Raw genomic sequence first — 13,805 nt, 5'->3', positions numbered from 1 at the left:
CAGATACTCGTAAACATGGGTGGTAAATGAGTATCATTCCTAAGCGCCTAACGAAGACAGCTATGCTGATTGCTGTCTGATATAGTAACAAAGCATTGCATAACACCTTGCTTGCATAGTCATTTCACCTACAGTAGAAAGGTCTTTTTAGAATTGAAGTTTTTAATTAAGCTTCCAAGACAGGGGCTGCTTAGTGTGAGCTAGTGCAGCTGTATCACATAAATGGCAGGATTTGGTACTTGCCAGGAAGATGGATAGAAGTTGTCAGTAAAATGAACCATAGCAGTTGAAGAAATCAGTGGGAACCTTTTAGTCAACTGAGTCTAATATATGGCTAATAACATTTTTCCATTCTGTGTATTGTACAGTATGCACAGGAAGGTAAGGCTGGCAAAGTAAAATGAACTTAGAACATCTTAAATTCATTTCCTGGCAGCTTTTCATACATTATGCTGCTTTTTAAAACATGTGTTTCGTATTCAACTTAGTGAGTTTTTAATATAATGTTGTTTCACTATGGTCATGAATGGATCATTTATTTTTTCATCTAACAACATATTTAGGTTGTATTTGCATATAGTGAACTCTAATGCCTTGTCCTGCTTATATATTCTAAAGTTGCCATAACTAGATAATAAGGTCCTATTCAAGGTTATTAGATCTAATTTCATCTCTCTATAATTTAAATTATTAAATGTAATGAAGAAAGAGAGAAAGATATTGCTTTTATAAGGGCCAAAGTTACCAAGAAGCTTTTCCAAGGCTAAATTAAATCTATTAATTTCAGAGAACTCCACGTGTTGGCCAATTGTGTGGCATATAAGACCTAATAGAAAATGAGTGTTGGTGATGCTGGTGTTACAAAACCAGAATAAATAATGGACAGCATGTCCTTGCTTTCCACATCTATGGGTGATTCAATTGTATGTTTACCTTCTATCTTATATGAAAAGGAAGCTCTACTCTTAGGAATTAGCTACAAACAAGGCACAGTTGTTTGAACATTTACTGTGGAGATGACAAAAGGTTGATCCCATAATAAAACATATAAGCCTGGAGTAGGGGAAGACTGGAGAAAGCACAGCATGGATTAAAAGAGTACCTAATGATCTCCCACAGTGAAAAGTTCCTTACCCTAAAAAGCCACCATCAAGAGTATCAAATCTGTATATGTATAACTGAATCACTTTGCTGTACAGCAGAAATTAACACATTGTAAATCAACTATATTTCAATAAAATTAAAAAAAAAAACCAAATATCCTGGCTCTTCCTCTTACTTTAAGAAAAAATGGGTCATGAAACACCAGAAACTGAAGTTGCTTATCTTTTCCCATCTTAAAATATGTAGATTGTTAGTGTAAACTTGTTTTTTTTTTAATTTTAGTGTAAACTATAAGTCTAGGACAATTCACTCAGAAATTGTCATGACACTAATGTCATTCATAGGAAATATTTACTTATACTGATGATCATGATTTTTATCGTTGCTTCTTGGATTTTCATTTGGTTGTTTTTCTATGAAGATTTTCTCTGAACTATCTCTTTAAATTTACCTATCGCCTTTGAGAGTCAAACTACCAGATCTAATTTGCCATCATTCATTCTTCACTCCCTGCATGCTGTTGCTTTTCAGTGGTCTATAGCTAAAATGATGCCTAATATCAAAGCAGCTCTACTAATCATGCTGTGAGTGGAGGTTTTATGAAAAATAGAACACGTTTATCCTGCTGAGTTAGTATTTAGAATGCATTTGAAAGTCAGTTTGAAGATCAATTAGTATATTTGATTAGATTATACATGATAGAATAAAAGTAGACTGAAGTAAGATGCAGTAAAAGGAAGTAATTTTACAGAGAAAAAGGATAACATGAAAATAAAGGAAAATTAAAGTCACAAAATAATTATATTTCAACATATCAGCTATATTAAGTTTAAAGAAGCTAAGGTAACATTTAAATTATTATTTATATGTAAACTGATTTTAATTTTTCTGCAGGAAAACAGTTGTATGCCCCATCATTGATGTGATTAGTGATGATACCTTTGAATATATGGCTGGGTCAGACATGACTTACGGGGGTTTTAACTGGAAACTGAATTTCCGTTGGTATCCTGTTCCCCAAAGAGAAATGGATAGAAGGAAAGGAGACAGAACATTACCTGTTAGGTATGTAGAGCATATCTTCCAAAGCATAGCATGTGTATTCCTATAATAATTAAGGAATATTATCAATTTGTATGCTCATTTTTTAGACTTTTGAAGACATACTTTTTATTCATATGCATATATGTATTATCATGTTTTACATGATCATCTAAGAATCAATGACAATATTAAATCTAATTTAAATTGCACAGACAAATTAAGTACTGGAAGTGCCAATTTTTTCAAAATTGTGTATTCTTATATTCAAAATATATGTATTGTGAATTTTCTATGTGACAGGTATGTGTTAACCTTGATACTTCAGGTAAATGTAATATAATTTATAACAGAGGTATAACCAAAAATGTTTTAGTAAATATTTTAAATTTACCAACCTTAAAGAGCTATCTTCCCTATAGATACAAAAGAAAGATCCATTTGGAAAATTTTAATATATGAACAATTATGAAGGATTTATTGTTTGTTCCAAATTATTTAAAAAGCTACTTAATTTGAAATATTTATGTTTAAAATATGTGTTTGCCCTTAATACAAAATAAGAACTATCATATAAATATTTAGTTGTCTAGATAAGCATTATCTACTTTATTAACATAAAATTATCACCTTCTTATTTTAACATATTATTGTGTACCTCTTGCCTGCAACCAAAAATTGATTTCCTGAACAATACTTGGGGAGGGAGTTCACTAGTTTAGCTCTTTAAAGATGAATTTGGTAAATCATCATTTGGTTGGAACAATAAAGAAGTACCCTAACATTCTAAAACAATATATATAACCCATTATCTAGACAAGAATGTCTCCTAGCCTACTGAGAGAATGACTTATCCATTGGCAAGACTAATTATATAATAATTAATTAAAACTAGCTCAAAAAATTGCCTAATGGAAGTGAACAGCTCTAAATGCTTGTTATTGGACAATTAAATATTGGGACTGTTAACCCTCTTAAGGATACATTAACTACATCAAAGAGAAAATAACATGTAGTTCCAAACAGTTGCGTAAGGATGCAAAATTATTATGTCAATATTTGGAGTGTAATTTAGCAGTCCTTAACTCTTGCTGTCATCTTCACATTCACCTTGTATTATTGATCCTTGCCTCTAACAACTTGAGGAAATACAATGGCTCATATTACCATTGTTTGTTAGAAATCCTATTTTCTTAGATCATGGTTTCATTTAGTGTTAGATAATTTTTCAGCTTCAGATCCCAAGTGAAAATTATCAAAATACATGACCAATACACTCAAATATAGACAATATGTTATTTATTTGAAAAAGAGGTTTAAAAGATTGCATGTGCATACTTATTTTTTTAACACATTGGCAAAAGACATACTTTTTTAAACTTTATCTTCTCACAGAGTCAAAAGGTAAATAATTAAGAGCTAGCCAACATTTATAGTAAGAAATTGCTCATCTTATTCATAAAAGTAAAGATCTACATAGAAATCTACCATTATTTCTCATCTTTCATTAACTAAAGCAAAAGAGGAAACATCCAAATTGCTGTATTTTCATCACAGTTTATGTGATTTTATTGTAATAACATGGAGAGATTATGAAATCTGAGTATATTTTATTTGTTTGCCTTAGTAACTGCACAGTATTTCACTGTGAAGGAGCAGTGTTTCAATGTTAAGAGAGCTGGAGCAAGAGAAAGAGAAAGCTCAGTCTTTGCTGAAGTTTCTAGATTCTTATGGCAAAAGGTTAATTAATTCACTGGCTCTGTTGTAACAGCCTGCAGGTAATTTTCATCAGCATAGCTGTAATGTGAACTTTCTTTGTACTTGTAATCTATTACTCGAGGATGTGATCATTTTTCTCACATTCATACAAACAGATAAATCATTCTAGGTGTTAAAGACAATTTTTTTCCTACTTGATTAACAGAATTCTGAATAGCTAAAGTGATTAAAATTAGGTTGAAATTTTGGTTTTCTTATCTGAATGCTTTATTTAAAATGTCAGTTATGACAGAACTTTCTAGTGACTATAATTGGCTAGTTAGTCATCATTTAGAAATACAATCATTCATTTGCATACATAGAGGAACAACTTGAACTTGTAACCTAACCTTAGTTATACCTCATTTAAAGTAAAGTTTATAATGGTTATACTTATTATTCTATTCTCAACCTCTGGGCTTTGATATTTTCTTTTTGATAATAAATGGAGTTTGCGAAATGCTTGGCAATTGTGAAGTTATGAGTATGGAATAATAGCATAGCATACATAGTCCAGCTTTGTTCTTCTTTCTATTTAGTTTTCTTTAATCAGTAAACTGTCCTTGATATTAATTTAGTAGTCAAATTATATGACTTTTCAGGAATACCTCAATTATATGTGCAACAATACAGTAATCAAATCGTTAAACCAGAGGTCATAAACCAGGAGCCTGTGTGTCAAATATGCTCTGTTGATGTGTTTTCTTTAGCCTACATAATGTTTTGCACTTATTAAAATTACCAACATTTAAAAAATGAGATATTTTAACTGGTAGCGTAAGTTATCTGGTAGTGCAGATAATCTCCCAAATCATTTAATTAGTTTGGGGGTGTAGTATGCATTTTTTCTATATAATAAATATAACCGTTCAGCTGATTTGGTTCAGGCTATTGAAATGAGTTGGATTCCACATGCAAAAACACATGCGCGAACACTGTTGAGCACTGTGTTAGGTTCTACACATGCAAAGCTGAATAGAGCTATCTCTGCACTAAAGTTGCTCACTATCTGGCGCCAGCTATAAGTCTGCTGGATAAGGGGAAAAGGCCAGCACAACTGGCTAGAGAGTGGATGTACAGGAGTTAAATTGTGTCAACTGATAGAGTGGTGTGTGCTTCTGGAAAAGAACCTGGCTCTTTAATCTTATTGATGGCGTTAGTCTCCTAATTATGCTCTGTAAGTAACCCTAAATAAATAGTTATAAAAGTATTAGTTTCTACTTTAATTTCTCCCTGATTGAAATAGATTATTTAATTAAAAGCCTATGGGTTATTTATCAAGTCTATTTATCTTTCTTTACCCTTTGTGTCTTACCTTATGGACTTTTTTTCACATTTAGTCATTATTAATATTCTCAGTATGACTCCCCTCTTTCTTACATTTGAGTACCATGTTCAGTATTTTTCTAAAGTAAAACAAAAGAGTTTTAGATTTTCTTCTAATCCATGCTAGCATAATAAATGAAACATAGATGTATTGATAACTATGAGTTTTTATTTCTGACACATTTGACTTTGGTATCCATTTTTATTAACATTTGTCTGATCTCATACATTTATTTTTCTCTCAATTGGAATTAGGAATTTATAAAGAAGATCAAATAAATTAAACAATGGTATTAATAACAACTTGGATTACAATCGTTGTGAAAAGCTCTTGGAATATTCACATATATTATTTCCTGTATCCTTCTAGTATGATATCATAGAAGAAGCATTAAAGCTGGCTTTGGAGGATCTGGGTTTTATTTCAAGCTACTCCTATTGGGAATTTACCCAATTCTTCTCAACTATAAAATGGAAAATTATTCTCCCTGCCTTGCTTAACTGGTGAAGTGCTATAAAATATTAAATGAAATTTGAAATTATTTGCAAATAGTTATTTTAAATTTATTTCTGGTAATATAGGTAACAGATATATGCATTGAAAAATATATGTGACAAGTATCTATAAGTTTAAAGAAGCAGAACACCAATGAACCAGCTCTTTTAGTATTTTGTTATATTTACTTTCAGAGCATTTCTTTCCAGATACATTTCCCCACAATTTAAAAATTGATATATCATTAGTATTTTTCTATGCCATTAAAATTTTATCACAAATAAAAATTTTAATGGCTGTTAATATCTAAATTTTTTACTAAACCCTGTCTCTATTTTTAATAGTCTAAAGTCAACTAAGAGTTTTACACTTTGTTTTTGCCATGTATGTCTGTGATCTACAGTTTTTGCAATAATGTAATCTCTTTAGAATTATGCAATCAAGCAATATGAAATTTGTTTTAGTATTCTTGATACCTTTTGCCAATTTGATTTTCTCGCCCCAAATCATCACCGACTCCAATTTATAGTTCCTCTAGGAAGTATAATCAATGAAAAACACCTAGTTTATTCTGTAAAATCTTATACAAATATAAGACAATGTTTGTAATTCTATAATAGCAACTAGTAATATATTTCTTAATTTTTATCTATCAGGTTTTCTTTATTGTATTTTCCTCAGTCTAATGAAAATACACTTTTAAATTGGAGGAAAGAAAGCAGAAACAGATAAAGCCTGTGAGACACTTCTTTACAATAGGAGATACTAAAACAACAGCACAGGGAAAGGTCAAGGCTGTGCATAGAACAGACTTTGAAAGGACTTCAGAATGTTCAACAGTACAACATTCAACCCTACTTGTGTTAAAATCTAATGTATGTTGACTTTGAGAAAAAAAAAATTCTACCTCAGGTGGAATCTTTAAATATGTATTCTTTGGAGAAAATAGTACATTTACAGTATATTACTTCCTAATGGTTTAGGGGATAATTTACAAGACTTTCCTAGCAGTCTGTTGAGATGAGAAGAAAACAGGAGTGGTATAGAAAGATTACAGGGTGATGAACTAAATATCACATTTATATACTGAATAATTGTATCACATTAACAAAAACATTTAAAAACATCTGGCCCCATTGTTATTTTGACCCCTCTGAAGCATTAAATGAAAGCAAAAGGAAAGGTTAAAATTTGCACCATTTACTGTACATTCTCTTTGGAAGCTTAGAGTTTTATCAGGTGGTGAGGATTATGAAAAAGGATTAAGGAAAAAGGAAAAAATAACTATTCGCTTTTTGGTAATATAGGTCTTTAAGCACAGGTTAAGGTATTTGATTCCAATATTTCATGGTAAATGGATTCTTTGGCAGAAAAACGAGCCATTTGCCCATACTAAGCAGAACTATCCTTTAAAAATAGCTTTGATTAGGCTTGGAAGAGGGGCTGGAAAAAGCTGCTGCTGCAGGCGGCCTGACTTTAGGAAGACCAGCTTTAACTACATGTTGAAAATTTTATCCCATAAAACAGAAACCTAGGTCTGAGGGGGCTAATGGCAGACTCTGGGAGGGATCATGCCAAGGAGTACTTCCTAGAACTTCTGCTGCCAGTGTCCTTGTCCCCATGGTAAGCCACAGCCAACCACTGCCTCTGCAGGAGACCCTCCAACACTAGCAGCCGTGTGGCTGACAGGGTCTTGGTGCTCTGGCCGGGTGTCAGGCCTGTGCCTCTGAGGAGGGAGAGCCGAGTTCAGAACATTGGTCCACCAGACACCCCCCTGGCTCCACATAATGTCAAATGGCTAAAGTTCTCGGAGAGATCTCCATCTCAACGCTAAGACCCACTCAACAACCAGCAAGCTACAGTGCTGGACACCCTATGCCAAACAACTAGCAAGACAGGAACACAACCCCACCTGTTAGCAGAGAGGCTGCCTAAAATCATAATGAGGTCACAGACACCCCAAAACATACCACCGGACGCGGTCTGCCCATCAGAAAGACAAGATCCAGCTTCATCCACCAGAACACAGGTACCAGTCCCCTCCACCAGGAAGCCTACACAACCCACTGAACCAACCTTAGCCACTGGGGGCAGACACCAAAAACAACGGGAACTATGAACCTGCAGCCTGCAAAAAGGAGACCCCAAAAACAGTGAGTTAAGCAAAATGAGAAGACACAGAAACACACAGCACATGAAGGAGCAAGGTAAAAACCCACCAAACAAAACATATGAAGAGGAAATAGGCAATCTACCTAAAAAAGAATTCAGAGTAATGATAGTAAAGATGATCCAAAATCTGGGAAACAGAATGGAGAAAATACAAGAAACGTTTAACAAGGACCTAGAAGAACTAAAGAGCAAACAAGCAACGATGAACAACACAAAAAATGAAATGAAAAATTCTCTAGAAGGAATCAATAGCAGAATAACTGAGGCAGAAGAATGGATACGGCACATGGAAGATAAAACAGTGGAAATAACTACCACAGAGCAGAATAAAGAAAAAAGAATGAAAAGAATTGAGGACAGTTTCACAGACCGTTGGAACAACATGAAACACAGCAACATTCGAATTATAGGGGTGCCAGAAGAAGAAGAGAAAAAGAAAGGGACTGAGAGAAAATTTGAAGAGATTATAGTTGAAAACTTCCCTAATATGGGAAAGGAAATAGTCAATCAAGTACAGGAAGAGCAGAGAATCCCATACAGGGTAAATCCAAGGAGAAACATGCCAAGACACATATTAATCAAACTATCAAAAATAAAATACAAAGAAAATACATTAAAAGCAGCAAGGAAAAAACAACAAATAACACACAAGGGAATCCCCATAAGGGTAACAGCTGATCTTTCAACAGAAACTCTGCAAGCCAGAAGGGAGTGGCAGGACATATTTAAAGTGATGAAAGGGGAAAACCTACAACCAAAATTACTCTACCCAGCAAGGATCTCATTCAGATTTGACAGAGAAATCAAAACCTTTACAGACAAGCAAAAGCTAAGAGAATTCAGCACCACCAAACCAGCTTTACAACAAATGCTAAAGGAACGTCTCTAGGCAAGAAACACAAGAGAAGGAAAAGACCTACAATAATAAACCCAAAACAATTTAGAAAATGGTACTAGGAACATACATATTGATAACTACCTTAAATGTAAATGTTCCAACCAAAAGACATAGACTGGCTGAATGGATACAAAAAGAAGACCCGTATATATGCTGTCTAAAAGAACCCCATTTCACACCTAGAGACACCTACAGATGGAACGTGAGGGGATGGAAAAAGATATTCCATGCAAATGGAAATCAAAAGAAATCTGGAGTAGCAATTCTCATATCAGACAAAATAGTCTTTAAAATAAAGAATATTACAAGAGACAAAGAAGGACACTACATAATGATCAAGGGATCGATCCAGGAAGAAGATATAACAATTGTAAATATTTATTCACCCAACATAGGAGCACCTCAATACATAAGACAAATGCTAACAGCCATAAAAGGGGAAATCGACAGTAACACAATCATAGTAGGGGACTTTAACACCCCACTTTCACCAATGGACAGATCATCCTAAATGAAAATAAATAAGGAAACACAATCTTTAAATGGTACATTAAACAAGATGGACTTAATTGATATTTATAGGACATTCCATCCCAACACAACAGAATACACTTTCTTCTCAAGTGCTCACAGAACATTTTCCAGGATAGATCATATCTTGGGTCAAAAATCAAGCCTTGGTAAATTTAAGAAAATTGAAATAGTATCAAGTATCTTTTCTGACAACAATGCTATGAGAGTCGATATCAGATACGGGAAAAAATCTGTAACAAATACAAACACATGGAGGCTAAACAATACACTACTAAATAACCAAGAAATTGCTGAAGAAATCAATGAGGAAATTAAAAAATACCTAGAAACAAATGACAATGAAAACACGACGACCCAAAACCTATGGGATGTAGCAACAGCAGTTCTAAGAAGGAAGTTTATAGCAATACAGTCCTACCCTCAAGAAACAAGAAACATCTCCAATAAACAACCTAACGTTACACCTAAAGCAATTAGAGAAAGAAGAACAAAAAAACCCCAAAATTAGCAGAAGAAAAGAAATCATGAAGATCAGATCAGAAATAAATGAAAAAGAAATGAAGGAAACAGTAGTAAAGATCAATAAAACTAAAGGCTGGTTCTTTGAGAAGATAAACAAAATCGATAAACCATTAGCCAAACTCATCAAGAAAAAAGGGGAGAAGACTCAAATCAATAGAATTAGAAATGGAAAAGGAGATATAACAACTGACAATGCAGAAATACAAAGGATCATGAGAGATTACTATAAGCAACTCTATGCCAATAAAATGGACACCCTGGAAGAAATGGGCAAATTCTTAGAAAAGCATAACCTTCCGAGACTGAGCCAGGAAGAAATAGAAAATAAACACAGACCAATCACAAGCACTGAAATTGAGACTGTGATTAAAAATCTTCCAACAAACAAAAGCCCAGGACCAGATGGCTTCACGGGCGAATTCTATCAAACATTTAGAGAAGAGCTAACACCTATCCTTCTCAAACTCTTCCAAAATACAGCAGAGGGAGGATCACTTCCAAACTCATTCTACGAGGCCATCATCACCCTGATACCAAAACCAGACAAAGATGTCACAAAAAGAGAAAACTACAGGCCAATATCACTGATGAACATAGATGCAAAAGTCCTCAACAAAATACTAGCAAACAGAATCCAACAGCACACTAAAATGATCATACAGAATGATCAAGTAGGGTTTATCCCAGAAATGCAAGGATTCTTCAATATGTGCAAATCAATCAATGTGATACACCTTATTAACAAATCGAAGGATAAAAACCATATGATCATCTCAGTAGATGCAGAAAAAGCTTTCGACAAAATTCAACACCCATTGATGATAAAAACCCTCCAGAAAGTAGGCATAGAGGGAACTTACCTCAACATAATATATGACAAACCCATGGCCAACAACATTCTTAATGGTGAAAAACTGAGACCATTTCCTCTAAGATAGGAAAAAGACAATGTTGCCCACTCTCACCACTATTATTCAACATAATTTTGGAAGTTTTAGCCACAGCAATCAGAGAAGAAAAAGAAATAAAAGGAATCCAAATCAGAAAAGAAGTAAAACTGTCACTGTTTGCAGATGACATGATACTATACATAGAGAATCCTAAAGATGCTACCAGAAAACTACTAAAGCTAATCAATGGATTTGGTAAAATAGCAGAATACAAAATAAATGCACAGAAATCTCTTGCATTCCTAGACACTAATGATGGAAAATCTGAAAGAGAAATTAAGGAAACACTCCCATGTACCATTGCAGCAAAAAAGAATAAAATACCTAGGAATAAACCTACCTAAGGGTACAAAAGACCTGTATGCAGAAAACTATAAGACACTAATGAAGGAAATTAAAGATGATACAAACAGATGGAGAGATATACCATGTTCTCAGGTTGGAATAATCACCATTGTGAAAATGACTATAATTCCCAAAGCAATCTACTGATTCAATGTAATCCCTACCAAACTACCAATAGCATTTTTCACAAAACTAGAACAAAAAATTTCACAATTTGTTTGGAAATACAAAAACCCTGAATAGCCAAAGCAATCTTGAGAAAGAAAAACGGAGCTGGAGGAATCAGGCTCCCAGACTTCAGACTCTACTACTAAGCTACAGTAATCAAGACAGTATGGTACTGGCACAGAAACAGAAACATAGATCAATGGAACAAGATAGAAAGCCCAGAGATAAACCCATGCAGCTATGGTCAAGTAATCTATGACAAAGGAGGCAAAGATATACAGTGGAGAAAAAGTCTCTTCAATAAGTGGTGCTGGGAAAACTGGACAGCTACATGTAAAAGAATGAAATTAGAACACACCCTAACACCATACACAAACATAAACTGAAAATGGATTAAAGACCTAAATTTAAGGCCAGACACTATAAAACTCTTAGAGGAAAACATAGGCAGAACACTCTATGTCATAAATCACAGCAAGATCCTTTTTGACCCACCTCCTAGAGAAATGCAAATAAAAACAAACAACAAATGGAACCTAATCAAACTTAAGAGCTTTTGCACAGCAAAGGAAACCATAATCAAGATGAAAAGACAACTGTCAGAATGGGAGAAAATATTTCCAAATGAAGAAACTGACAAAGGATTAATCTCCAAAATTTACAAGCAACTTATGTAGCTCAATATCAAAAAAACAAACAACCCAATCCAAAAGTGGGCAGAAGACCTAAATAGATATTTCTCCAAAGAAGATATACAGATTGCCAACAAACACATGAAAGGATGCTCAACATCACTAATCATTAGAGAAATGCAGATCCGAACTACAGTGAGGTATCACCTCGCATCAGTCAGAATAGCCATCATCAAAAAATCTTCAAAGAATAAATGCTGGAGACGGTGTGGAGAAAAGGGAACCCTCTTGCAGTGTTGGTGGGAATGTAAATTGATACAGCCACTATGGAGAACAGTATGGAGGTTCCTTAAAAAACTAAAACTAGAACTACCATACGACCCAGCAATCCCACTCCTGGGCATATACCCTGAGAAAACCATAATTCAAAAAGAGTCATGTACCACAATGTTCATTGCAGGTCTATTTACAATAGCCAGAACATGGACGCAACCTAAATGTCCATCAACAGAGGAATGGATAAAGAAGATGTGGCACATATATACAATGGAATATTACTCAGCCATAAAAAGAAATGAAATTGAATTATTTGTAGTGAGGTGGATGGACCTAGAGTCTGTCATCCCGAGTGAAGTAAGTCAGAAAGAGAAAAATATTGAATGCTAACACATATATATGGAATCTAAAAAAAAAAAAGAAAAAAAGGTTCTAATGAACCCAAGGGCAGGACAGGAATAAAGACGCAGATGTAGAGAATGGACTTGAGGACACGGGGAAGGGGAAGGGTAAGCTGGAACGAAGTGAGAGAGTAGCAGTGACATATATACACTAACAAATGTAAAAGAGATAGCTAGTGGGAAGCAAGTGCATAGCACAGGGAGATCAGCTCCGTGCTTTTTGACCACCTAGAGGGGTGGGATAGGGAGTCTGGGAGGGAGATGCAAGAGAGAGGAGATATGGGGATATATGTTTATGTATAGCTGATTCACTTTGTTATAAAGCAGAAACTAACACACCATTGTAAAGCAATTATACTCCAATAAAGATGTTAAAAAATAAAGGAAAAAAAAAAGTAGCTTTGATTAAAAAAAAAATAGCAAATCAAAAAATGGGCAGAAGACCTAAATAGACATTTCTCCAAAGAAGACATACAGGTGGCCAACAAACACATGAAAAGCTGCTCAACATCACTAATTATTAGAGAAATGCAAATCAAAACTACAATGAGGTATCACCTCACACCAGTTAGAAAGGGCCTCATCAGAAAATCTCCAAACAACAAATGCTGGAGAGGATGTGGCGAAAAGGCAACCCTCTTGCACTGTTGGTGGGAATGTACATTGATACAGCCACTATGGAGAACAGTATGGAGGTTCCTTAAAAAACTGAAAATAGAACTACCATATGACCCAGTAATCCCACTCCTGGGCATATACCCAGAGCAAACCATAATTCAAAATGAGACATTCACCCCAATGTTCATTGGAGCACTATTTACAATAGCCAGGACATGGACACAACCTAAATGTCCATCAACAGAGGAATGGATAAAGATGATGTGGTACCCACATACCATGGAGCCATAAGAAGGAACGAAATTGGTTTTTTTGTAGAGACGTGGATGGACCTAGAGAATGTCATACAGAGTAAAGTAAGTTGGAAAGAGAAAAACAAATATCGTATATTAACGCATATATGTGGAATCTAGGGAAATGGTACAGATGAACTGGTTTTCAAGGCAGAATTAGAGAAAAAGATGTAGAGAACAAATGTATGGCTACCAAGGTGGGAAGGTGGGGTGGGGGATGGGTGATGGTGGTGGGATAAATTGGGAGATTTGGGTTGACATATATACACTT

General features: G+C 34.5%; 1 protein-coding gene and 1 long non-coding RNA gene across 8 annotated transcripts in view; one reads left to right on the top strand and one right to left on the bottom strand.

The window, feature by feature from the left end:
* The window catches only part of LOC309630481, a 600,204-nt gene that overhangs the window by 153,133 nt on the left and 433,266 nt on the right, over window positions 1-13,805 (bottom strand). The window lies entirely within an intron of this gene.
* The window catches only part of GALNT13 (polypeptide N-acetylgalactosaminyltransferase 13), a 545,878-nt gene that overhangs the window by 313,198 nt on the left and 218,875 nt on the right, over window positions 1-13,805 (top strand). For 6 of the 7 annotated variants that reach the window (XM_082395756.1, XM_082395754.1, XM_082395757.1 and 3 more), the window contains one exon: window positions 1,999-2,169. The exons of the other annotated variant lie outside the window; for it this stretch is intronic. In XM_082395756.1, the coding sequence (XP_082251882.1) occupies window positions 1,999-2,169 (171 nt within the window). The remainder of the gene's footprint in view (window positions 1-1,998; window positions 2,170-13,805) is intronic. 7 annotated transcript variants of the gene reach the window in all.

Source organism: Balaenoptera borealis (genome assembly GCF_965194805.1).
Source record: "Balaenoptera borealis genome assembly, chromosome: 6".
In the NCBI taxonomy this organism is placed as follows: Eukaryota; Metazoa; Chordata; class Mammalia; order Artiodactyla; family Balaenopteridae; genus Balaenoptera; species Balaenoptera borealis.
The sequence above is the reverse complement of the archived record's forward strand: the minus strand, read 5'-3'. Positions and strand labels throughout refer to the sequence as shown.